The sequence below is a fragment of the Poecile atricapillus genome, chromosome 1, assembly GCF_030490865.1.
Source record: "Poecile atricapillus isolate bPoeAtr1 chromosome 1, bPoeAtr1.hap1, whole genome shotgun sequence".
NCBI lineage: Eukaryota > Metazoa > Chordata > Aves > Passeriformes > Paridae > Poecile > Poecile atricapillus.
Window position 1 is genome coordinate 62,610,022 of NC_081249.1, and position 17,869 is coordinate 62,627,890.

Genomic DNA, 17,869 nt, shown 5'->3' on the forward strand with positions numbered 1-17,869 from the left:
GTCATAAATGCTTCATGCTTTGAAATTAAATGAAGTATCAGTATTAAGGTTAGGCTCTGGGATAAAAGTTAAGCAAGCTTAACCTAGTTTTTTCGCTTTGAAATAAGAAATAAATTCTTCTGAAAAGTGTTTTCAAGGAAGTCAAGAGGAAAAAAAGATACATCAATTCTGAGACTACAGTAGTGAAACACAAACTTCAGTTCCTTCTAAGATCATTGAGCTTTGCAAAACCAAACCTGCCCATTACCCAGAATATTTTGTGAATAAAACTGTTACAGAATCACAAAATTGTTTGGGTTGGAAGAGATCTTCAAAGGTCATTTATTTCCAACCCCTCTGCCATGGGCAAGGACACCTTCCACTAGACCAGGTTGCTCAGAGCCACATCCAGTGTCCATCCATCCATCCAGGGATGGGCCTCCACAGCTTCTCTGGGAAACCTGTGGCGATGCCTCACCACCCTCATGAAAATTTCTTTCTTATATCCAATCTAAACCTACTCTGTTTCAGTTTAAAATGTTGCCTCTTGGCCTGTAACAATAGGCCCTGCTAAAAAGTCTTTCTCCATCTATTTTATAAAACCCTGTATATAATTAAAGGCTGCAGTAAGGTATCCCCAGCACTTTCTCTTCTTTCAACTGAACAACCCCAACTTTCTCATCCTGTCTTCACAGGAGAAATGCTCCAACCTTCTGGCTATTTTTTTGGCTCTCTTCGAGTCCATGTCTGTCTTGTGCTGAGGAGCCCAGGACTCCAGGTGGGAGGCAGAATCACCTCCCTCACCCTGCTGGACATGCTGCTTTTGATGCAGCCCAAGATATAGTTGACTGTCTGGGCTGCAAGTATACATTGCCAGCTTGTGTGTAGTTTCTCATCCACCAGTATCCCCAAGTTTTCTGCAGGGCAGCTTTTAATCTATTTTCTACTCTTTTCTGCTGTCAGGCTTGTTGTGGTTTTGATTGTTTACAGATAGTGTTTGAGTAGCCAAACTGAGCATCTTAAAATCTGAAAGTAACTACTATTTAAGTATTTTTGAAGCCGAACACCTTAGATTTATCTTGTTCAAGTATCATCTTGTTCTTTGGTGTTGAGTTTTATTTTAAAACGATTTATTAATAATGGAAGTGGTTAAAGACCTATCATAAATTCTGTACATGCTGCCACAGACCCCTGAGAAGGGACTTTGTTAGTTGCTAATGGTCATTGGGAGATGATTCCCTTACAAAACCACCATAGCTTATTATCAAATCCTAAACCACCATGGTAAGTGGAGGAAGTGTGTGCTGTCATTCTGTGGTGATTTTAGAATGTACAAAGATACTTAGCACTGCAGTAGTGGTTGCATTTATAGACTTAAAGGTTGACATCACCTCTAGAAATACCGTATCTTGTTTGTTAAATTACTCGGTATCCACATTAGCATTGGGCAAAGTTTAGGAATAAAAGAATATTTATTTAAATATGCAGCTGTCTAGTAATGAAACAAACTAGCAAAAGCAATAAAACACTATTAACAAGAGTTCTCTCCTAGAGCATATCTAGTCTTCTAGGTAGCTTAATAGCCTGAATAATGAACCCCTTACAAGTTGACCCAAATGTGTATTACAGAGGTCTGGCGCTTTGGTTTTCCTACTTCCATTAAGAACAGCTTACTGAAGCCAGCCAGAGAAGCTGCTCCGGGTGTTCTTTTTCTTTCTGTACCCTGAGAAGAAACTAATTTTTCATCCTTGTTTCCATTTACCTGTTTCTCATTTCTAAATACTGAAATGCTGCATGACAACATGTGTTATTTGCTTTCCTTTTCATCTTCAATGATGCTTTGCAGCTTCTCTCTACAGTAGCCTTCTGAAAACACAGATGTAAGGTTTTGTGTATCAGTTCATTAAAAAAAAAATCTAAAAAAATCCCTCAAAACAACCTCACCCTAAATGGTAAATTATTTCAGTTGTCATCTCCATTCCTTCTGTGTAGAAGACTAAAGATATTGATACTTAGATTAACATCCTTTTCTGTGTATTAATTTTAGGAATGCCACTGGAAATGTTTAGAGGGCTATAAAAGGCATTGAGGGAAGCTAAGACAAATCAACTGAAATTATGGGGTCAGAGCAAGCTAGAATGATTTGCAGCTAATTAACTTTTGCTTAAGGGTGTCCATGCAGAGGGTCAGAGCTGAGTCTGTAGGAGTAGCTTAACTCTAAAGCACATCTGTTTGGTAGTGGCCTTCAATATACACCATTTTTTTAAAAATTAAAGGTTTTTTTTTATTTCTAGGTGTCTGCACTCAATATTAGTATTGACCAGCTATGTGGGAGTATGACTGCAGGGAGACATAATTCCATTCTGTATTGAAACAAGATGATGAGGGAAAGTGGTCACAAAGCGTGGTTGTAGCAGCTTGATTTGGAGCTTTCTCATTCCAAAATAATTTTAAGTAGGAGCTGCACTTTTTATAGCTAAGATTGATAAACAGGGTGCATGAATGCCCTTGCAAATACTGTTGAAGACTTAACCCTTCTACATTTTACTGGTAGGTTAGCCTAAAAATTGGATTTGAGATATGGCAAATACCCTTTTGGTAAGGTAAAGAAATAATGATGGATTTAAGCCCTCACTGCAGTGCATGTAGAATGCTCATGTGTTAGCTTTGACACATAGGACAAGTCCAGTTCGTAAGTCAAGTACTACTGGCAGGTAAAACTTGCCTGTAAGCCCTGCTGCTGTGGCTCTTCAAGTGCAACTGCTGAATTAAAGCTAGGTTCAGACATATCTCCTTGATTCTGTAGGCCCTCTTGCAGTAGGGTAGAGGCAGTCTTCAAGAGTCACGACCATCTTTCAAATTTGCTGTACTAACTCAATGAAAATTGCAAAGTAGTGCAAAACAAGGTTGTCCTCCTGACAAGAATAAAACAGCAATCCAGAATTCTGTTCTTTAGACTGGCCTCTCTCTGTTCTGAGAGTGACCATGAGAATTAACCTCAAAACAGAGCTCCCTCAATCTTCTCTGGGAACTGCCTGACCTCATCCTCCACTAATTCTGATGACTGACCAGGTCTTTGTGGTCCCAGCCTCATCGAGCCATTAAAGAAGCAGGCAGGGATGACACAAGAAGCTGTTATTGGAAAAACTTACTTTATCATGCTGCTTTTCTGCCAGAGCAGCTCATATTACTGTTGTGCCTACTTTGTTAGTGTTATAAATACTAGACTTATAAAACATTCTATTCCTAGAACAAATTTAATTTGGTTAAAGTTAAAAAGCAAACTAGACTTGTTTTGTCTTCTTCTGCAGTAGCAAATTAAAGAAAAATAGGAAATGCATTAATTCGTATCTGTCATGATGTTCACTGTAGTGTGTTTTAGGAAAAACAGTTTTCTGTCATTGATTTATGTTTAAAATGTGTTAAATAGGATTAATATCTTTATGTGGATAAAGTATGTCTAACATTTTTTGCCTTGCTTATTTGTCATTCTTCTAATAGATACTTTTTTAACTTTTGTTCTATCTTATTTCATGCATTCTGAGATGTGAGTTCATAAAGTACTATATTCATTGTAAGGTGTTCAGTCAGGTTCTCCTTTTCCTCTTTGATTTTCCTGTATATTCAGATCAGTTAATCCTCCCTTGTACCTTCTTTAATCTTCTCCTTTATTCCTTCTTTTCACTACACTGCAATCTCCACACTGCAAACTCAGCCTGACGGTAGGAAGGTTCTGGAGACATTTGTTTGAAATATCAGTGCTTCAGCTGCATACTGAAGTAATCTAATTTTAGGTGTCTAAATGTGTGCTTCTATATGTGGCCTTGGATCTAAGCTCCCATTGAAACTAGTGAAGATTTAGTCACTAGGTAGTACACTCAGTGCTTTTCAGCTGACATCAGTTTGCACTCAATAGCTCTCCAGGCTCCACTGTCTGTACCAACTAGGTCTCCTCTTGCTATAATGGGAGTTTAAAGTCCTAACTTGCACGCAGACATATAATTTTAGATACCTAAATGAGATGTCTTCATTTTGGAACAAAAACCTGACTATTATAAGCTGAAATAAATAAGGCTACATCCTGAAAGTGCCTCATTTAGGTGTGTTGATTCACAGTTGTACCCTCAGTGAATGTATTTGTCCTCAAGCAACTGAACTCTTTGAGCTCATCCATTTCCATGAGCATCTAACATTGCATTCTACAAGGATGCTACTGGTTCTTGGAGGTGCATGTTGGGAATGAATTTACAGCCCTAGGTTGCAGCTGGAGAATGCCCCTAAAAGCTGATTTCCATTACTCTAGTCAGACATGTCTAGCCCCCAAGGCTGGGAAGTATTAACTCAAGCTGCTGGGATTCAGGTGCTATTTTTGCCTCAGTGTGGAATCAGTTGGATGAGCCCTGTATGAAGCATGTAAGGCTTGACAGGTTTGTGTCTGGCAATATTGTAATAGTCTCATGGCACTGCAGTCAGTTAATCTGATTTCTTCTCTGACTATGCTGTTGATGGGAAGGAAATAGCCCTATATTACTTGCTTCATGGGGGGGAAAGAAGGGGAAAAATTGGTAGGATTTCTTCTTGGTTTCTAGTAAGTTGAAGTAGTTAATAGTTTTCTCTCAGTAAAAAGTTTGTCTAATGTAAGCAGTATGAATTAAATAAAAAAAAAAATTAGAGCTATGGACATTATTAATATTTTCACTTAATGTACAAACCTCAGCTGGTTAACTGAAGTAATAAAGATTCATGAGGATTACTAACATTAAAGAGTGGAAGAAGTTCCTTAATTTCATTACCTGATTATTTATAAACAAATGGTGCTTTTATTTTGTAGAAACTAAAACAATGTTTTTAAATGGGCTTTGTACTGAGTGTCTTGAAAATGGAAAGGCTAGAACTTTGTGCATAAAGACCTTTTGCTGGATCCTCTTTCACAACCATGTACAGCATGAATACAGGCTGGTGTGTCATCTGTTGGAAAATGCTGTCCGTTTTTAGATGAAACCTCAGGAGAGCTCGCTATAGTGCAATTCAAATTGTATTGCTGCATTCTTGAAGTATAGTTGTAGCTGTCAAACTGTTCAGACTTCTATCCCACAATCACTGTTAGTAAGAAATAGCTCTGAATTGATTTTGGTTTACTCTTGTCCCATTTGTAGTCATGGCTGCCTTATTGCGCCACTGCCAGGCCCTTGATAGTTGTGAAGGGTTGCAGAGGCACTGGGAAGGAAAACAGTCTTCATAGTTGTGGAGAAACTCTCATGGCTATTGTTTTCCAGAATTCCTCAAAACAGAGCCAGTTCCTCGAACATGCCCAGATTGTCACAACCATGCCAGCAAACTTACAAGCTGACATTGCTCTGCCTCCGTGCCTTCTCTGATACCAAAAGTTGTTGGGTACCGAGGAGGTTAGTCTCCCTTTCCTTCATTTTCCCCTGTGCAAGGCTAGTGTATTGTCTGTTCTTGCAAGAATGTAATATCTAACTAAATGCTGTAACTTAGAATCCAGATATTTTTAACTCTGTTCTTAGTTCCTTAGTTTTGCTGGGGTTTTTTTCTTGTTTTTTTTTTCTTTTTTTTCTTTTTTTTTTCCTTTTGATAGTAATAGATGATTCAGCAGCACATGGCACATGGCTTGGTAGATGTGGCTGTGCATGTGTTATTAATAGTAAATTAATAGCTGTCTTTTTTTGACTGTCTGTGAAATGACTGAGGTTTTGTCAGCTTGCATGACTTACATGATCATGTCACTTTTCAACTTTATTTAAAATCATGGTAATATAACTTCCCCTTCTTCCTTTTGCAGACATGCAGCAATCTATTTTACACATAAAGCAGTTTATTATCCAAATGAGGGAAAGGAAGAAGAGACAGAAGATAACCAAGATCATTACATATAGGCTAGCTGTGCACAAATATTAACAGCTCCTGTGTAATGTGAGTTAAAGACTGATTACAAGTAAGTTCAGCCATTTAAAGCCATTAAGAAACAGTGTATTCATAAGGGGTTTCAAAGTTGCAAGGGCCAAATTCATTGGAAGTGAATACAGCTATCCACGCTGCTCTTCTTATATCCACGCTTCTTGTTTTTGTTTTTATGCCAGAGAGAAGCTCTTTCTCACACTACAAAGAGCTTTCCAGTTGTCCTAGAAAATTCAGTTGTGTAGGGCAGGTGCTCTAGGATATCATTCAAAGAACTTCAGATTTTCTCAAGTGACTGTATGGCATCCAGTAATTTGTAGATAAGTCTCAGGTTAATGATACTGGAGCTTCTAGAGAAGATGATGCCACCTTCTTTCCCTTTTGATTAATCAGCTGTTCAGTAAGGATCTGCTTTATCTCCTTTGCTTGTTCTCAGTTTGTAGTCCATTCCTCAAAAGTTACCTTATCCTTTCACTTTGATGCTCTATATATGGGCCATTTTCATAAATACTCTGTATAATGTGTTTCCTTTGGATGATCTTCACAGTTCAGAGGTTGGATGGATGTGCCTTTCAAGGCAACTGAAGAAAGAGCTGCAGTAAGAACTATAAGTGCCAAACCAGTAGTAAATATTATTGCTCATTAATAATTCTTACAAGGAGTTAATATACAGACAGTGGTCAGCCTCTCTCTTCTGTTTTTCCAACGAGTTGCCTGTAAAATAGACTCCTGAAAGATAGCATTTAAGTGAAGTGCTATTATGTTGCATCCTCAGCTGCTTTAGACTTGAAGAGTTTGTGCTTTGAAAGGTACCACTCTCTGGGCAGAGGTAACTCTTTTGGTTTATGCAGCAAAGAGGCATCTCTGTAAAGCTCTTAAGCAGCAGGTAGATTTGGAAAATTATATGAAACATATTTAAGTTTGTATTTATTCTTTCTGTTATGCTTTCCATATACTTTGTATTTTGTTTCTTGTTTTGTGATCAGGCAAAGATTTTGGATCAGATTCTGTTAGATTTACCAAAAAAAAAAAAAAAAAAAAAAAAAAGTACTTTGACTCTTATCTAGATTTAAAATTCAGTTAAATCTGAAATCTTACCTGACATTTTACTCTTATATTTCGAGTAACAGAACATACAAATAAAGCTACCCTGCAGGCAGATCCTTGGGGTGCCTAAAGCCCAAGCTGAGTTTGAGACTTTGAGAACCTGAACTATGTTTTTTTCTGAAAGAGAATTTTTGTCTGAATTGGGGTCAAAAGCAGAGTGACTGTATCTCATTTGAGTTTGACACTACTGACAATGCAGTTTTGGGGAGCATCTGGTGGCTATGCAATGCATTAATAAGTGAAAATATTTAGTAAGTTACAGGAGCAATCTAAACAACTGGAACCAGTTAAATTTCTTCCAAGATGAATGAGTTTTAAAAATCACCTGTTAAGAGAGCTGAAATATTGATCAGAATGTGATAGATAGGTATTTTAGAAAAGTAAGGAAAACATATGGAAGGGCTTTAAGAGAGGCTGCTGGAGGCTGCTGGGAGTTTGAGCATTTGGGGGGGGAATGAAGTATTTCAAAGAGTAAATCTGAGCAAGGGTATCCATTAATGAAGCTGAGTAAATGATAGAGTGGTTGTGATCCCATGAGATGTGGAGCAGAGAAGTGAGAGTTGATAGAGACACTTGGCCCTCAAGGAGAAAAGGAGAAAACCTCTGTTCCCAGAGATTATCACAGAGACAAATGAAGAAAACCTTTGCCTTTGAGTAACTCATCCTTAAAATAACACCCCTTAAGTTCATGGCCCATGAACACACCTCAGAGTGGTGTGAAAATGGGATGAGGGCATGATGGCAGAGAGTTTTCTTCTGGGTGGCTGCCCTCAGAATAAAAAGCCATGAGAAAACTATTTTTCTTGTAAAGAACTCTCCATGAAATGACAAAAGAAAACTCCTTTCTCTACAAAGACTGATGACAATATTATTGTATAGTTAATACTGTTTTAACCACTAAGTTTTGTCTCTGTGTTGTCAGTTAGACAAAAAATAATTAGGCAGTAGAGAAAAAACGTTTCTAGGAGTTTTATTCTGGTTTCTTATTCTTGTAGTTCTGTTACTAAACTTTCTTTATTCAAGTTTTGAGCCTGTTTTGCCCTTCTCCTAGTCCATATCTCACCGCAAAAATTAAGTTTTCTAGTGATTTTTAGCTAGTCCTTTAAGACCACCACACAGAGGTGCAGAGGACTGGCTGGTGTGAGACTAACTTCCGTTCATTTCCTTGATTTGTGCTATGAATGGATACAAGAGGACTGTCAGGCATGAGGCTTTTGAGATTGATTATTGATGGTTTGATCACTTCTTCACTTCTGGCCCATGTGTTTTAGAGCAGTTCATTTCTACACAGGTTGTAAATCTGACATGATATCTATGTAGCATTTTCAATAAAATATTTGTAAAAGATACAGTTTTATGCTTACCACATCCTTCTAATGCTTAGGAAAAGGAAAAATTGCATGACCAGGAAGAAAATGTACCTTGGAAATACCCTTTTATTTTAATTGCAGCTATATTCACGTCAAAGTTTCCTTGCATCACTTTTCAGCAAAGATACGACTCGTAGTAGATTTCTAATGTGCCTACACAGCTTTCTCTGTTCATCCACTGTCAGGTCTTTCAAATACAGAGCTCTGATTTCTCCACAATAGCTTCCAATTGTGCATTATGTTCATAGAATTTCAGTGTGTTGTCTTTTTTTTTTTTACTTACTGAGTCTTGTCCTCTCAACTGAAAAACAGATCCATTATTTTTGATGGGAAAGAATCTAGTCTCATGTTGGTGACAGTAGTTAAACAGAAGGGTATTGGATTTGGAGTTCTTTTCAGAAGTACATAAATGTACATTGCTGGATCATATTCTTGTATGATGCTACTGTGCTCTGGGTCTGGGCAATTAGTACAGTAGATGTTTCTGTGCAGCTTTAGAGAGCTGAAAAAACTATCTGAAGTGCCTGCCTGGGAGCATCCCACAGAGAAAAAGAGGTTTAATGTAGTGTAGGGTTACATGTATTTAGGATATAGTTTTGGCAGATGCGAGGGCCAGTGGGAAACAGGACTAGAAAATGCAGGTGGAAAGAATTGCAGGTGTGCAGTCTTGAGGAGTTTTGAGGCCAGATACCTACATGTTGCCTGTTTCCTTGAAAGCGTAAAACAGAATGTTTTTGATGACTTTTTCCAAAGAACTTCAGCAGACACAGTATAACAATTTTTTTAAAATGTTCTAAATTGTGCATGAAATGGGAAAGGATTGAATGTTAAAGCATGATGCACAGCTAGCCTAGGATGTAAATATATTCCTCCTTATTCACTCATTAATCAATGTACTCGGGTGTCTTTCAGCTAATGAGACAATCTAGAAATACTTGGTATTTCAGCAAAGCTGATCATTCAGACAACTCTAATAGCTCAGGAAATCCATATTCCAGAGGTGGTAAAGGATCGACAAGAACATGCAGTTGTAGTCTGAAGGAGTGTTGTTTGAATGGTACCACTGAACTGTATGAAATGCAGTTATATACAATGCAAGGTCATGCATTAGATTAATAAATTATAGATGGCGATCTCTTCACTTGAAACTTGATAAGGAGGAGGAAGAAGCAGGCAGGCTATCTATTTGACTCACAAGATAAACATTATCTCCAGTATAATGTATCTTTAAAGCTTAGCATGATTATAAAATGCATCAGGACAGTTGTCAGTATAGCTTGGGATGTTTAGTAGCATTTTAAAGAGTTCTGCTGAGATTTCAACTGTAATTTGATAACTCATGTTTACAAAAAATGAAATGAAGCTGACTCCAGGTGTTACAAAAAAAACCTGTTAGGATATTCAGGAGAAAATATAAAAAGAAAATAGAAGAGCTTGATTTGCTTGGCTAAAAATTACTTTTGGTAGAAAACAACAAATATTTAAAAAAAAATAAAAATAAAGCCAGAGCTAGTCTAGAGTCCAGTTTGCTATCAAATGCCTGTGAAATACTTTTGTATAATAATGTGAAATACTTTTATATAATTACAAGAAATAAAAATTTATATAATTACATAGGAGAGTGGTGCTCTAGAACAGCAGTCCAGTGGGGAGGCATTTGGATAAAAGTACTTTGGTGTTGGTCTTCAGGCTTCTGTATGGAATCCATTTCTGGTGGATCTTGGTGTATGATAATGGGAGGAAAGGAATGAAATTGCAATTGCAGGTGAATAGGCTTGATTCATGAGGTGTTTTTCAGGCCTCGAGCCCTCATGGTTTAACAACAGAAAATTTACATCTCCTGCATCCAGACAATAGTGAAACAATAAAAAGATTTCTGCACAAAGGGCACATTTACTTTACAGCTACTAAGCAATTTTCTTGTCTCGGCTCCTTCACAGAGGGATATATTGATCCGTACATGATGGTAAGGAACTCCATCGTATGCATGTGTCTTTTTTCCTTTCTTCTGGTTTGGAATGACAACCATTATATGTCTAAGCCAAGTTAGTTGTTTCATCCCTGGCTTCTTGTTTGGCACAAGTAAGTAGATTCTTTGCATAGTTCTTTCTGGCTTCAGGTTCATTTTGGATGCCAAAGCAGTGGGTGTGTTACTTTCCAAAACATATTTGGTTACAAAGCAAATTGAATTTGAAAAGAAGACAGCAGTGGTATAGGCTTATCTTTTTTTCTGGTCCCAGCTTACTGCTTTTCCAGATACTTTCTTTCTGGTAATATTTATTAACATTGCCAAAAGCTTTTTATCAAGAGAAGCCTCTGTCATAGATGCTCTTAGTATTTGAGCTTACATATTTCCCATATCTGGTAACTTGCTTGAGATTTATAGAAAATAATGCCTTGTTGAACTGATCTGTAAAGAATTCATTGTGGAGAATCAAGAAGTCTTAGTCACAAAAAACACCAAAAAGACCAAATTTTTAACTTCAAATTCCAAAACATGTTTAAAACATACAGATTTTAAAGTCTTTATTATTAGTTATTATTAGTTGGATTGCAGACCCTGAAAACCACTTTCACGTCACTTTCAGCAGTAAAATGTGAGGTTTGCAGTGCAAATTGGCTGATAGTGTTAAGGGATTTGTGGTATACTAGGAGCATTTCACTGTAGAAGAGGCTGCAGATGTTTGTAGCAAGCATTGCACCCTTCTGTGTTGCTAAGTCTGACTGGCAATATCAGTGCTTTTTTTATGTGTATCATGGTTTGGGGTTAATTAATTTGGGATCAAATTTCTGCAAAGCTTTTTGGAGATGAAAATTCTTGTGTGTGGACTTTAGGTCATTAGCAGAACCAGAAACCTTAATCTAAATGTTTAGGTATTTTTCATGTCAGTTGCAATAATAACGAGTTCAAGATCAGTAGTTTTTCAGTCAAAGTTTTATTTCCACTGTCTTCAGAGCATCCCCTATTGTAGCGGCATTCATAGGCTTGTTATTAGTGAAAAGACAGAGAAAAATGTCTGTAGGAAAGAACTGATAGCAAGGGGTCATGTTTAAGATGCTTGGATTCCACCTTAGTTGTAACTTAGATTTAGCTGCAGAAGTCTCAGATGCAGCCCAGGTCACCCACCAAATAATGCTCTAAACCTACAAAGAATCCATTGCTTCTCCTGTTTCGACTGTGGAATTCCTTACATGCCTCTAATGCTACAAAACACGAGGCTGCAGGGGATAGTCAGGAGACAGACATTAAAGACAGAGACAGTATAGAGACAGTATATAAATGATGCCTTTCTGTCTCTCCAAAAAGAAAGGCTGCTTGTCTACTTGGGCTGTATTAAATTTATTCTGAAATGCAAACAGTATCATCAGCAGGAAATTGTTTAAAGCATCCACAACCAAAAAAAAATCTGAGTTCTGCAGGTACCACAGAATCTAAACCTGTAGCTCCCTGATTCCAGCAGTGTCCCTTAGCCATGAGGCTCTGGGAAATTCTGAGTTGGTCTTTTGGAGATGGACATCTTCACCTCCAAAGCAGATTCTAGAGAGAAAATACATGGGAAAGCAAGCTGTCTTTTTCTGTTGATGTGAGGAGGATTTCTCTATGATTTAAGTGAAGTCCTGGGTTCTGCTTCCTGTTTTAAAGGCTGGTTCTGAGTTTTCCACTTAGAAGCTCCTGGATTAAAGGAGTTAAGTGTGTTCCATTCCAGTTTCTAGTGGTCCATCTCCAGCAGAAGTAACCCAGGTCGTTTCTTAGTTTGGTGCTCATAGCTCTCTCCTAAATAGGAGCAAGTTGTGGTGAATGTGCAGAAGCAGAGACCTGTCCTCTGGAGGCAGCCAGTGAATCACTCTGCTGAAGCCAAGTGTTTGCTTCAGATGCTGCAAAGTGTGAGGTGTATGACATCAGATGTTTTCAATTTGGTCTTCTTAAGTCTCTCTTTTGTCATATGCTTCTGTATAATTTGCCTGGGTCTTGTTCTCTACAGTTTGTGGCATGACAGAATGATTTCTCATCACTAATGTCATCTTTTGAATTGTCAGCTTCAGGGATTGTTTTCTCTACTCATGATTTGAAACAAAATTGTGTAATAAAGTGTTACTTCAAAATCTATTTAATGATTAAGAAACCTACATTTGAACATTTGTTTGTGGAACTGTAGTGTTGCTAGAAACTTTGTTGGTGGACTTATGTGAACTTAACACCTCACACCTCTATGGAGACATAAAAATAATTGTATGCAGTGAGTGTGAAGAGAGGTAGGCCTGTAGGACCAAAGTCTTTCCATTGCTTAGTATTGTTATAAATAATCATTTTATCTGATCAGAACACCAGACTCACCTAATACTAGAACCACATCTAAGAGAGTAAAATTTCAGTGAGACAGAGCTGTTGGGTGGGAGGGTTTTTAAAAATCAGTTGACATTAACTTTTTACCTTATACTGAGAAAAAAATTTATCCCTTCTTTTGCACCCTAGAACTCTAGTTGTGGAGACAGTGTCTTCATAGATTTACCTACTTCCCTCTTCTGTGAACACATGTAGAATCCTGGATTATGGGATTTCTAGAAAGCTGAAATACCTCACATCCTACTGACTTAGTTTTATATCTTCTGGTTAGGTATGATCACTCCCAAACTGGTCCCTTTAAAAAAAGATGTGTTTTGTATTTATTTTACATAATATGAGGATTTCAGCTATTTATAATAATAATAATAATTTTGGTTTGCTGTGGTTTTATTTTAAATGGGCAATATGAATCTGCATTGTATTCATTTATATAATTAGATTGAAACCCAGGTTTTCAAATGAAAGTACTTGTTATTAGTAGATTCCAGAGACTCAGAATAGTATGTCTTTAGAGATATCTGCCTTGGACAGAAATAAAAACTTGAGTTGGACACTGAATTTCTTCTTGGCAGCATTTTCTGATACGACTTTTTGCTGTGTTTTCTGACACTGTATATGATACATTTATCCCAGTTTGCTCAAACTTTTTTTTTTTCTTTTCATGTAACCCTGGACTCTTCTCTCTTGTCCATAATTTTAAAATACCATACCTTAGAATCTGGTAAAATTGTTCCAGCATCTATATGAATGCTATTGATTTTCTTAATCAGCACATTAGATCTGTATAAGTTATATTCAGTAAATCATATTCAAGTCATTTTATGGATATTATATATGTATGTCTGTATATATATGTATATATATATACACATACATGTATGCATGTGTGTGTGCACATAATAATTTGGGAAGGGGTAATGTTAAGAAATTTGTGTAAAGGAAAGGAGGCTTCTTTGAATGCCACATGCTTTGAGACAGTGGAATGTGCCAGATAATTATGCATTCTCCTTTCAAGCCAATGTAGCCAGGTAAGTAAAAAAAAACAAAAAACAAAAAACCATTTCTTAGTGTAATAAGTTGAATGTCAGAATGATGAAAAGGCTTTTACAAGTAATTATACTATGTAATACTATTCTTAGCACTCAGGCAGGCAGGGGGAGGAAGTTGAAGTTAATGCTTGTTCCTTCCAAGATCTGTCTTCTCTGGATCAACACATTCTTTTGTAGAAGATACTGTCTACACATCAAGAACTGCCAGCTGTTGAGACTGACTAGTGCTTTTCATTCTTAGCCACAAGCAGCTGTCAGTAGCAGTGCTTAACTTTTTAACCTTCTGGTCTGCAGTGCTATATGGGGAAAAAAACCCAAGCCCACCTGATTAGAAAAACACCAATTCTAGTGGTAACAACTGTTACATGATTAAATTGTAGATTATTCTGAATGTTGTGAATCAAGTGCAACATGATTAGGCAGCATGCACAATAAATATTTAAATATTAAATTTAAACAAGTATTTAAAATAATAATTTTTAGTCTGAAAAAGTTGCAGATCTGTATTGCTTAGCATCGGTGCTAGGAAATCAAGCTCTCCTTGAAGAAAAAGCTAAGCAAATATGCAGGGCAGTTAGATTAGAATGAGTGCAGATAAGTTTTCTTCTAAGAATAATAACATTTTTATCAAAGCCTCTCTGTGGTATATCACATTTGACTCCCTTTGAAATGCAGCGATTTATGGTTCATCCAATATTTAAATTGGAACTCTGTGAGGGAGTGAACAACTTCTAGATGTAACTCTTCCACACAGTTACTAAATCATTGCCCTAAGCTGGCAAACTAAACAGAGTAATTTAATAGTTTAGGCTGCACAGCACAAAGTGTGTGTTGTATTTCTACATTAACATCTTTGAATCATTGTTTCATTTTTTAGTGAAGTAGAATTCATCACTGTGGCACACAGTTGCCTTGGAAAGTAGGTATAAAAAGTCCTATTATTGTAGTATCTCAAACAACTACAATCATTCTTCTGCAAATTCCTGTGTGTAACTTTGTGTTACGAAGTTTGTGCCATTCAAAGGCATGGACTTGCAGCCTTTTTTTAATTAAAAAATTGCACCATGGTCATTGTTTAGAAACAGGTGAAATAGAAGTACATTTAACATTTGAACATAGAAACCATTGTCACCTTTTTCCTTTGAAAGTATATCAGGCCATTATGAAAGAAAAACGATAGCTGCATTAGTGATAAAGTGCTACAGGAACCTGTCATCCCTGCACTTTGCCTGAGAAGGGATTTTCTTGTGAATATGTATGTGTGGTTTCATGGGAAAGATCAGGATCTCATTAGGATGTAATCTTTAGAAATACCCTAGTTAGGCTTCATGGCTTTCTTCTCTTTTATCCATTATTCCAAAGTCTTTGTAAGAGAAACTGATGCTCCCCCCTCCCCCCACTTTTGAAAGGAACTATGATAATGTTTTACCTTCAGTTTTTCCTTTTGTTTGCCAGCCTGCTGTCTACTGATAGGTTTCCTTTTTTTTTTTTCCTAGTCAGTTAATACATTTCAATTGATGTTGTAGCTTTGTCAGCTGCTGTTCCCCAGCCTTGATGGCAAAAGTAGACAGATGGGTGGGGGAAGGGAAGGGATTGTTTTGTCAGGATGAATTTAGAGCATAAGGGATACGTTAAATTGACAGCACTGCCAGCTGAAGTCTTCTGATCCACCTGTGTCCTTGCAGCGATCCCATTTCCTTCTTGTGCTTCTTCTCCAGCTTAGGCCAAACAGTAAGTTCTGTGCTTGCTTTCCTTTTTTCTTATTACTTGTTTTTATTATGTTGCACCTAATATGTGTAAAGACGTTGTGGTTATCTTAAAGTATTAATTGGGAAGTATTTTCCAGGCATGGCTTACAAGACAAATGTAGACCAGTTGGTGGTGGTTGTTGTTACTGGAGTTTTTAAATTAGTTGTAGCTGTTGGGAACCCAAAATTCAACTTTGAAGTCTTAGCCCTTATGTAAAAGACAAAGTGGTGCAACTGTTTGTGGCATCTGGGACTATTGATTTACTGCAGCCCATCAGTGTTAGAGGGGTGTGCTGCTACGTCAGCTGGCGCTCTATTGTTTCAGCTGCTGTGGCCTTTGTGTTTGATCCTGTCAGTGCTTGCGTCAGTGATGCATATCATCGCCTGTGTGATGTCAAAGTGTGGGTGTTCGGTTATAGAGCCATAGTTAACCTAATGTGCTGCAGTAAATCCTGAATGCTATTTCCTCCTGGGGATAGCAGTGATTCATCACCATTCACATTAGACTAATGCTAAGTATAGCAGTGTTCATGAGCCGCAGTATTCACTTAGATTAGTATCAAAGTCATTGCAGCTCTCCAAACGCTGGGCCGGAAAGTGTTTGTTTGCAACCAGATCTGTTTGTGCACCCCCTTTCTTAGGTCTAAACTGATTAGCAGGTCAGATCAAGGAAAATCCTCTGGAAGGACTGGCCCTAAGTAATTCTTTAACACTTAATTATGCTAATTAACGTAAAAGCTTTCAGCTAAATGACTCGGATCACACCAGGCAATGACAGCGGGTAGATTACAGTACTAAGCGGAGCGGGGAGCCCCGCGGGATGGGGCCGAGGACGTCGCTCTCCGCGGGGGCTCTGCCCCTTGAAGCGGCGGCGCGGGCAGGGCGGAGCGCAGGGCGCGGAGAGGCCGCGGGGCGGAGCGGGCCCGGCCGCGCACCTGAGGGAGCCGCCCCGCCCCGCCCCGCCCGCTGCCGCGGCGCGCCGGGAGCAGCCGCTCGCCCGCCCGGCACGGCCCGGCCCGGCCCGAAATGAGCGGTAAGGACTCCCGCCTGCCCGGTCCGGCCGCCGCGGTGAAACACGACACCTGCGGGCCGGCGGCCTCCGCGGCTGTGCGGCAGTGGCGGATGGGGGAGATCTGCAGTGGCCGGGGGAAAAAAAAAATAAAAATCTGTGGGGCAGGAGTCGGAGCGCTGCCAGGCCCGTCTGTCGGTGGTGCGCTCTCGGAGAGGGGTGGCGGCGGTCCCGGGGGCCGCGGTGACCCCGGAGCAGTGAGGGGAGCAGGACGCCCAGCTCTGCGAGGCCGTAGGAGCCCGGGTGGTGAAGCGCAGGGCCGGGCGCTGAGTGCCCCGGAAGAGCATTCCCTCCCCGGCGCTGGGAATCCGGTGTGTGCACCTTTGCCGGGGCTTTTATGAGCCACTTATAGTGCGGTGATGCTTCATGGTTAGAATAAAAAGAAATGGTGTATCTGCTAGGCGAGCGGTGGCGGTATCCTCAGGTTTTCAGGTGTTACTATGTTTAGATCAGCTTGTCACGATCCTAGCGATGATGCAGCGCTGGTAATTTTGCTGCATGTTTATGGTGGCTGTAATGAGCACAATGAGGTTTTTACAGTCTGCTCAAACAGACACATACACCAGCTATTGCTAGAGGAGGGAGGTGTTCCTCCTATTGGTGGGATTTTAGGACAATAATAAATTGAGAGTGTGGTGAAACATCTGTTTCTTGGGTTCAATTCCATTAAGTCAACCCTTAGTGAGTTTGATGAGACATTTTTCAGTAACACAGTAACAGTTATGTGGGTTGTTTTTTTTTTCCACTCCCACAGTGTTTCTTTTCCACTACTGTGGAAGAGAATTTGTATACCTGAAAATGTATCAAAGATTTGAGACCTCCCCTTAACAATAATCAAGTCATCAACATTTATTATACAGTGAATTGAAATTGAAATCAATTCTATTTATGCGCAATACGGAAAATTTGATGTTTCCTTAACATGAATTCCTGATGCTGTTGTTTGCTGTTACTTTATAACAATTCTCACCTCATGGTAAGACACACTGGTTTTGTCATGCAGCAGTCCAGCCAATGCTTAAAAACATGAAAATTCCTCTTACAGTGTATTGCACCACAGGAGAGCTGAGATCTTCATATTAGCAAAGAAAAATATACATGTTTTTATAGGTTATTAGCATTTTATCTTCAGATAAAATTTTGCAGGCTGTAATATGCTTCCGATCAAGAAATCAGTGATCTTGCTGTAAAACACAGTGTTCATTAAAAATACTTGTGAAGCCTGCTGACTTTTTGTCCTGTGCTTATCATGTTCTTGGATGTCTGTCTAGAAATTTCATTTC

The 17,869-nt window shown here is 38.7% G+C and overlaps 1 protein-coding gene across 7 annotated transcripts in view; it reads left to right on the top strand.

Moving 5' to 3' along the window:
* FNDC3A (fibronectin type III domain containing 3A) overlaps positions 1–17,869 on the top strand; it is a 113,225-nt gene that overhangs the window by 42,778 nt on the left and 52,578 nt on the right. Inside the window, exon 1 of one of the 7 annotated variants that reach the window (XM_058844703.1) lies at positions 16,478–16,550. The exons of 5 other annotated variants lie outside the window; for them this stretch is intronic. In XM_058844703.1, the coding sequence (XP_058700686.1) occupies positions 16,544–16,550 (7 nt within the window). In that variant the 5' untranslated portion in view covers positions 16,478–16,543. Of the gene's footprint in view, positions 1–16,477; positions 16,551–16,656; positions 16,898–17,869 lie in introns of those variants that run through there. One more of the 7 variants, XM_058844721.1, reaches the window with a different exon arrangement.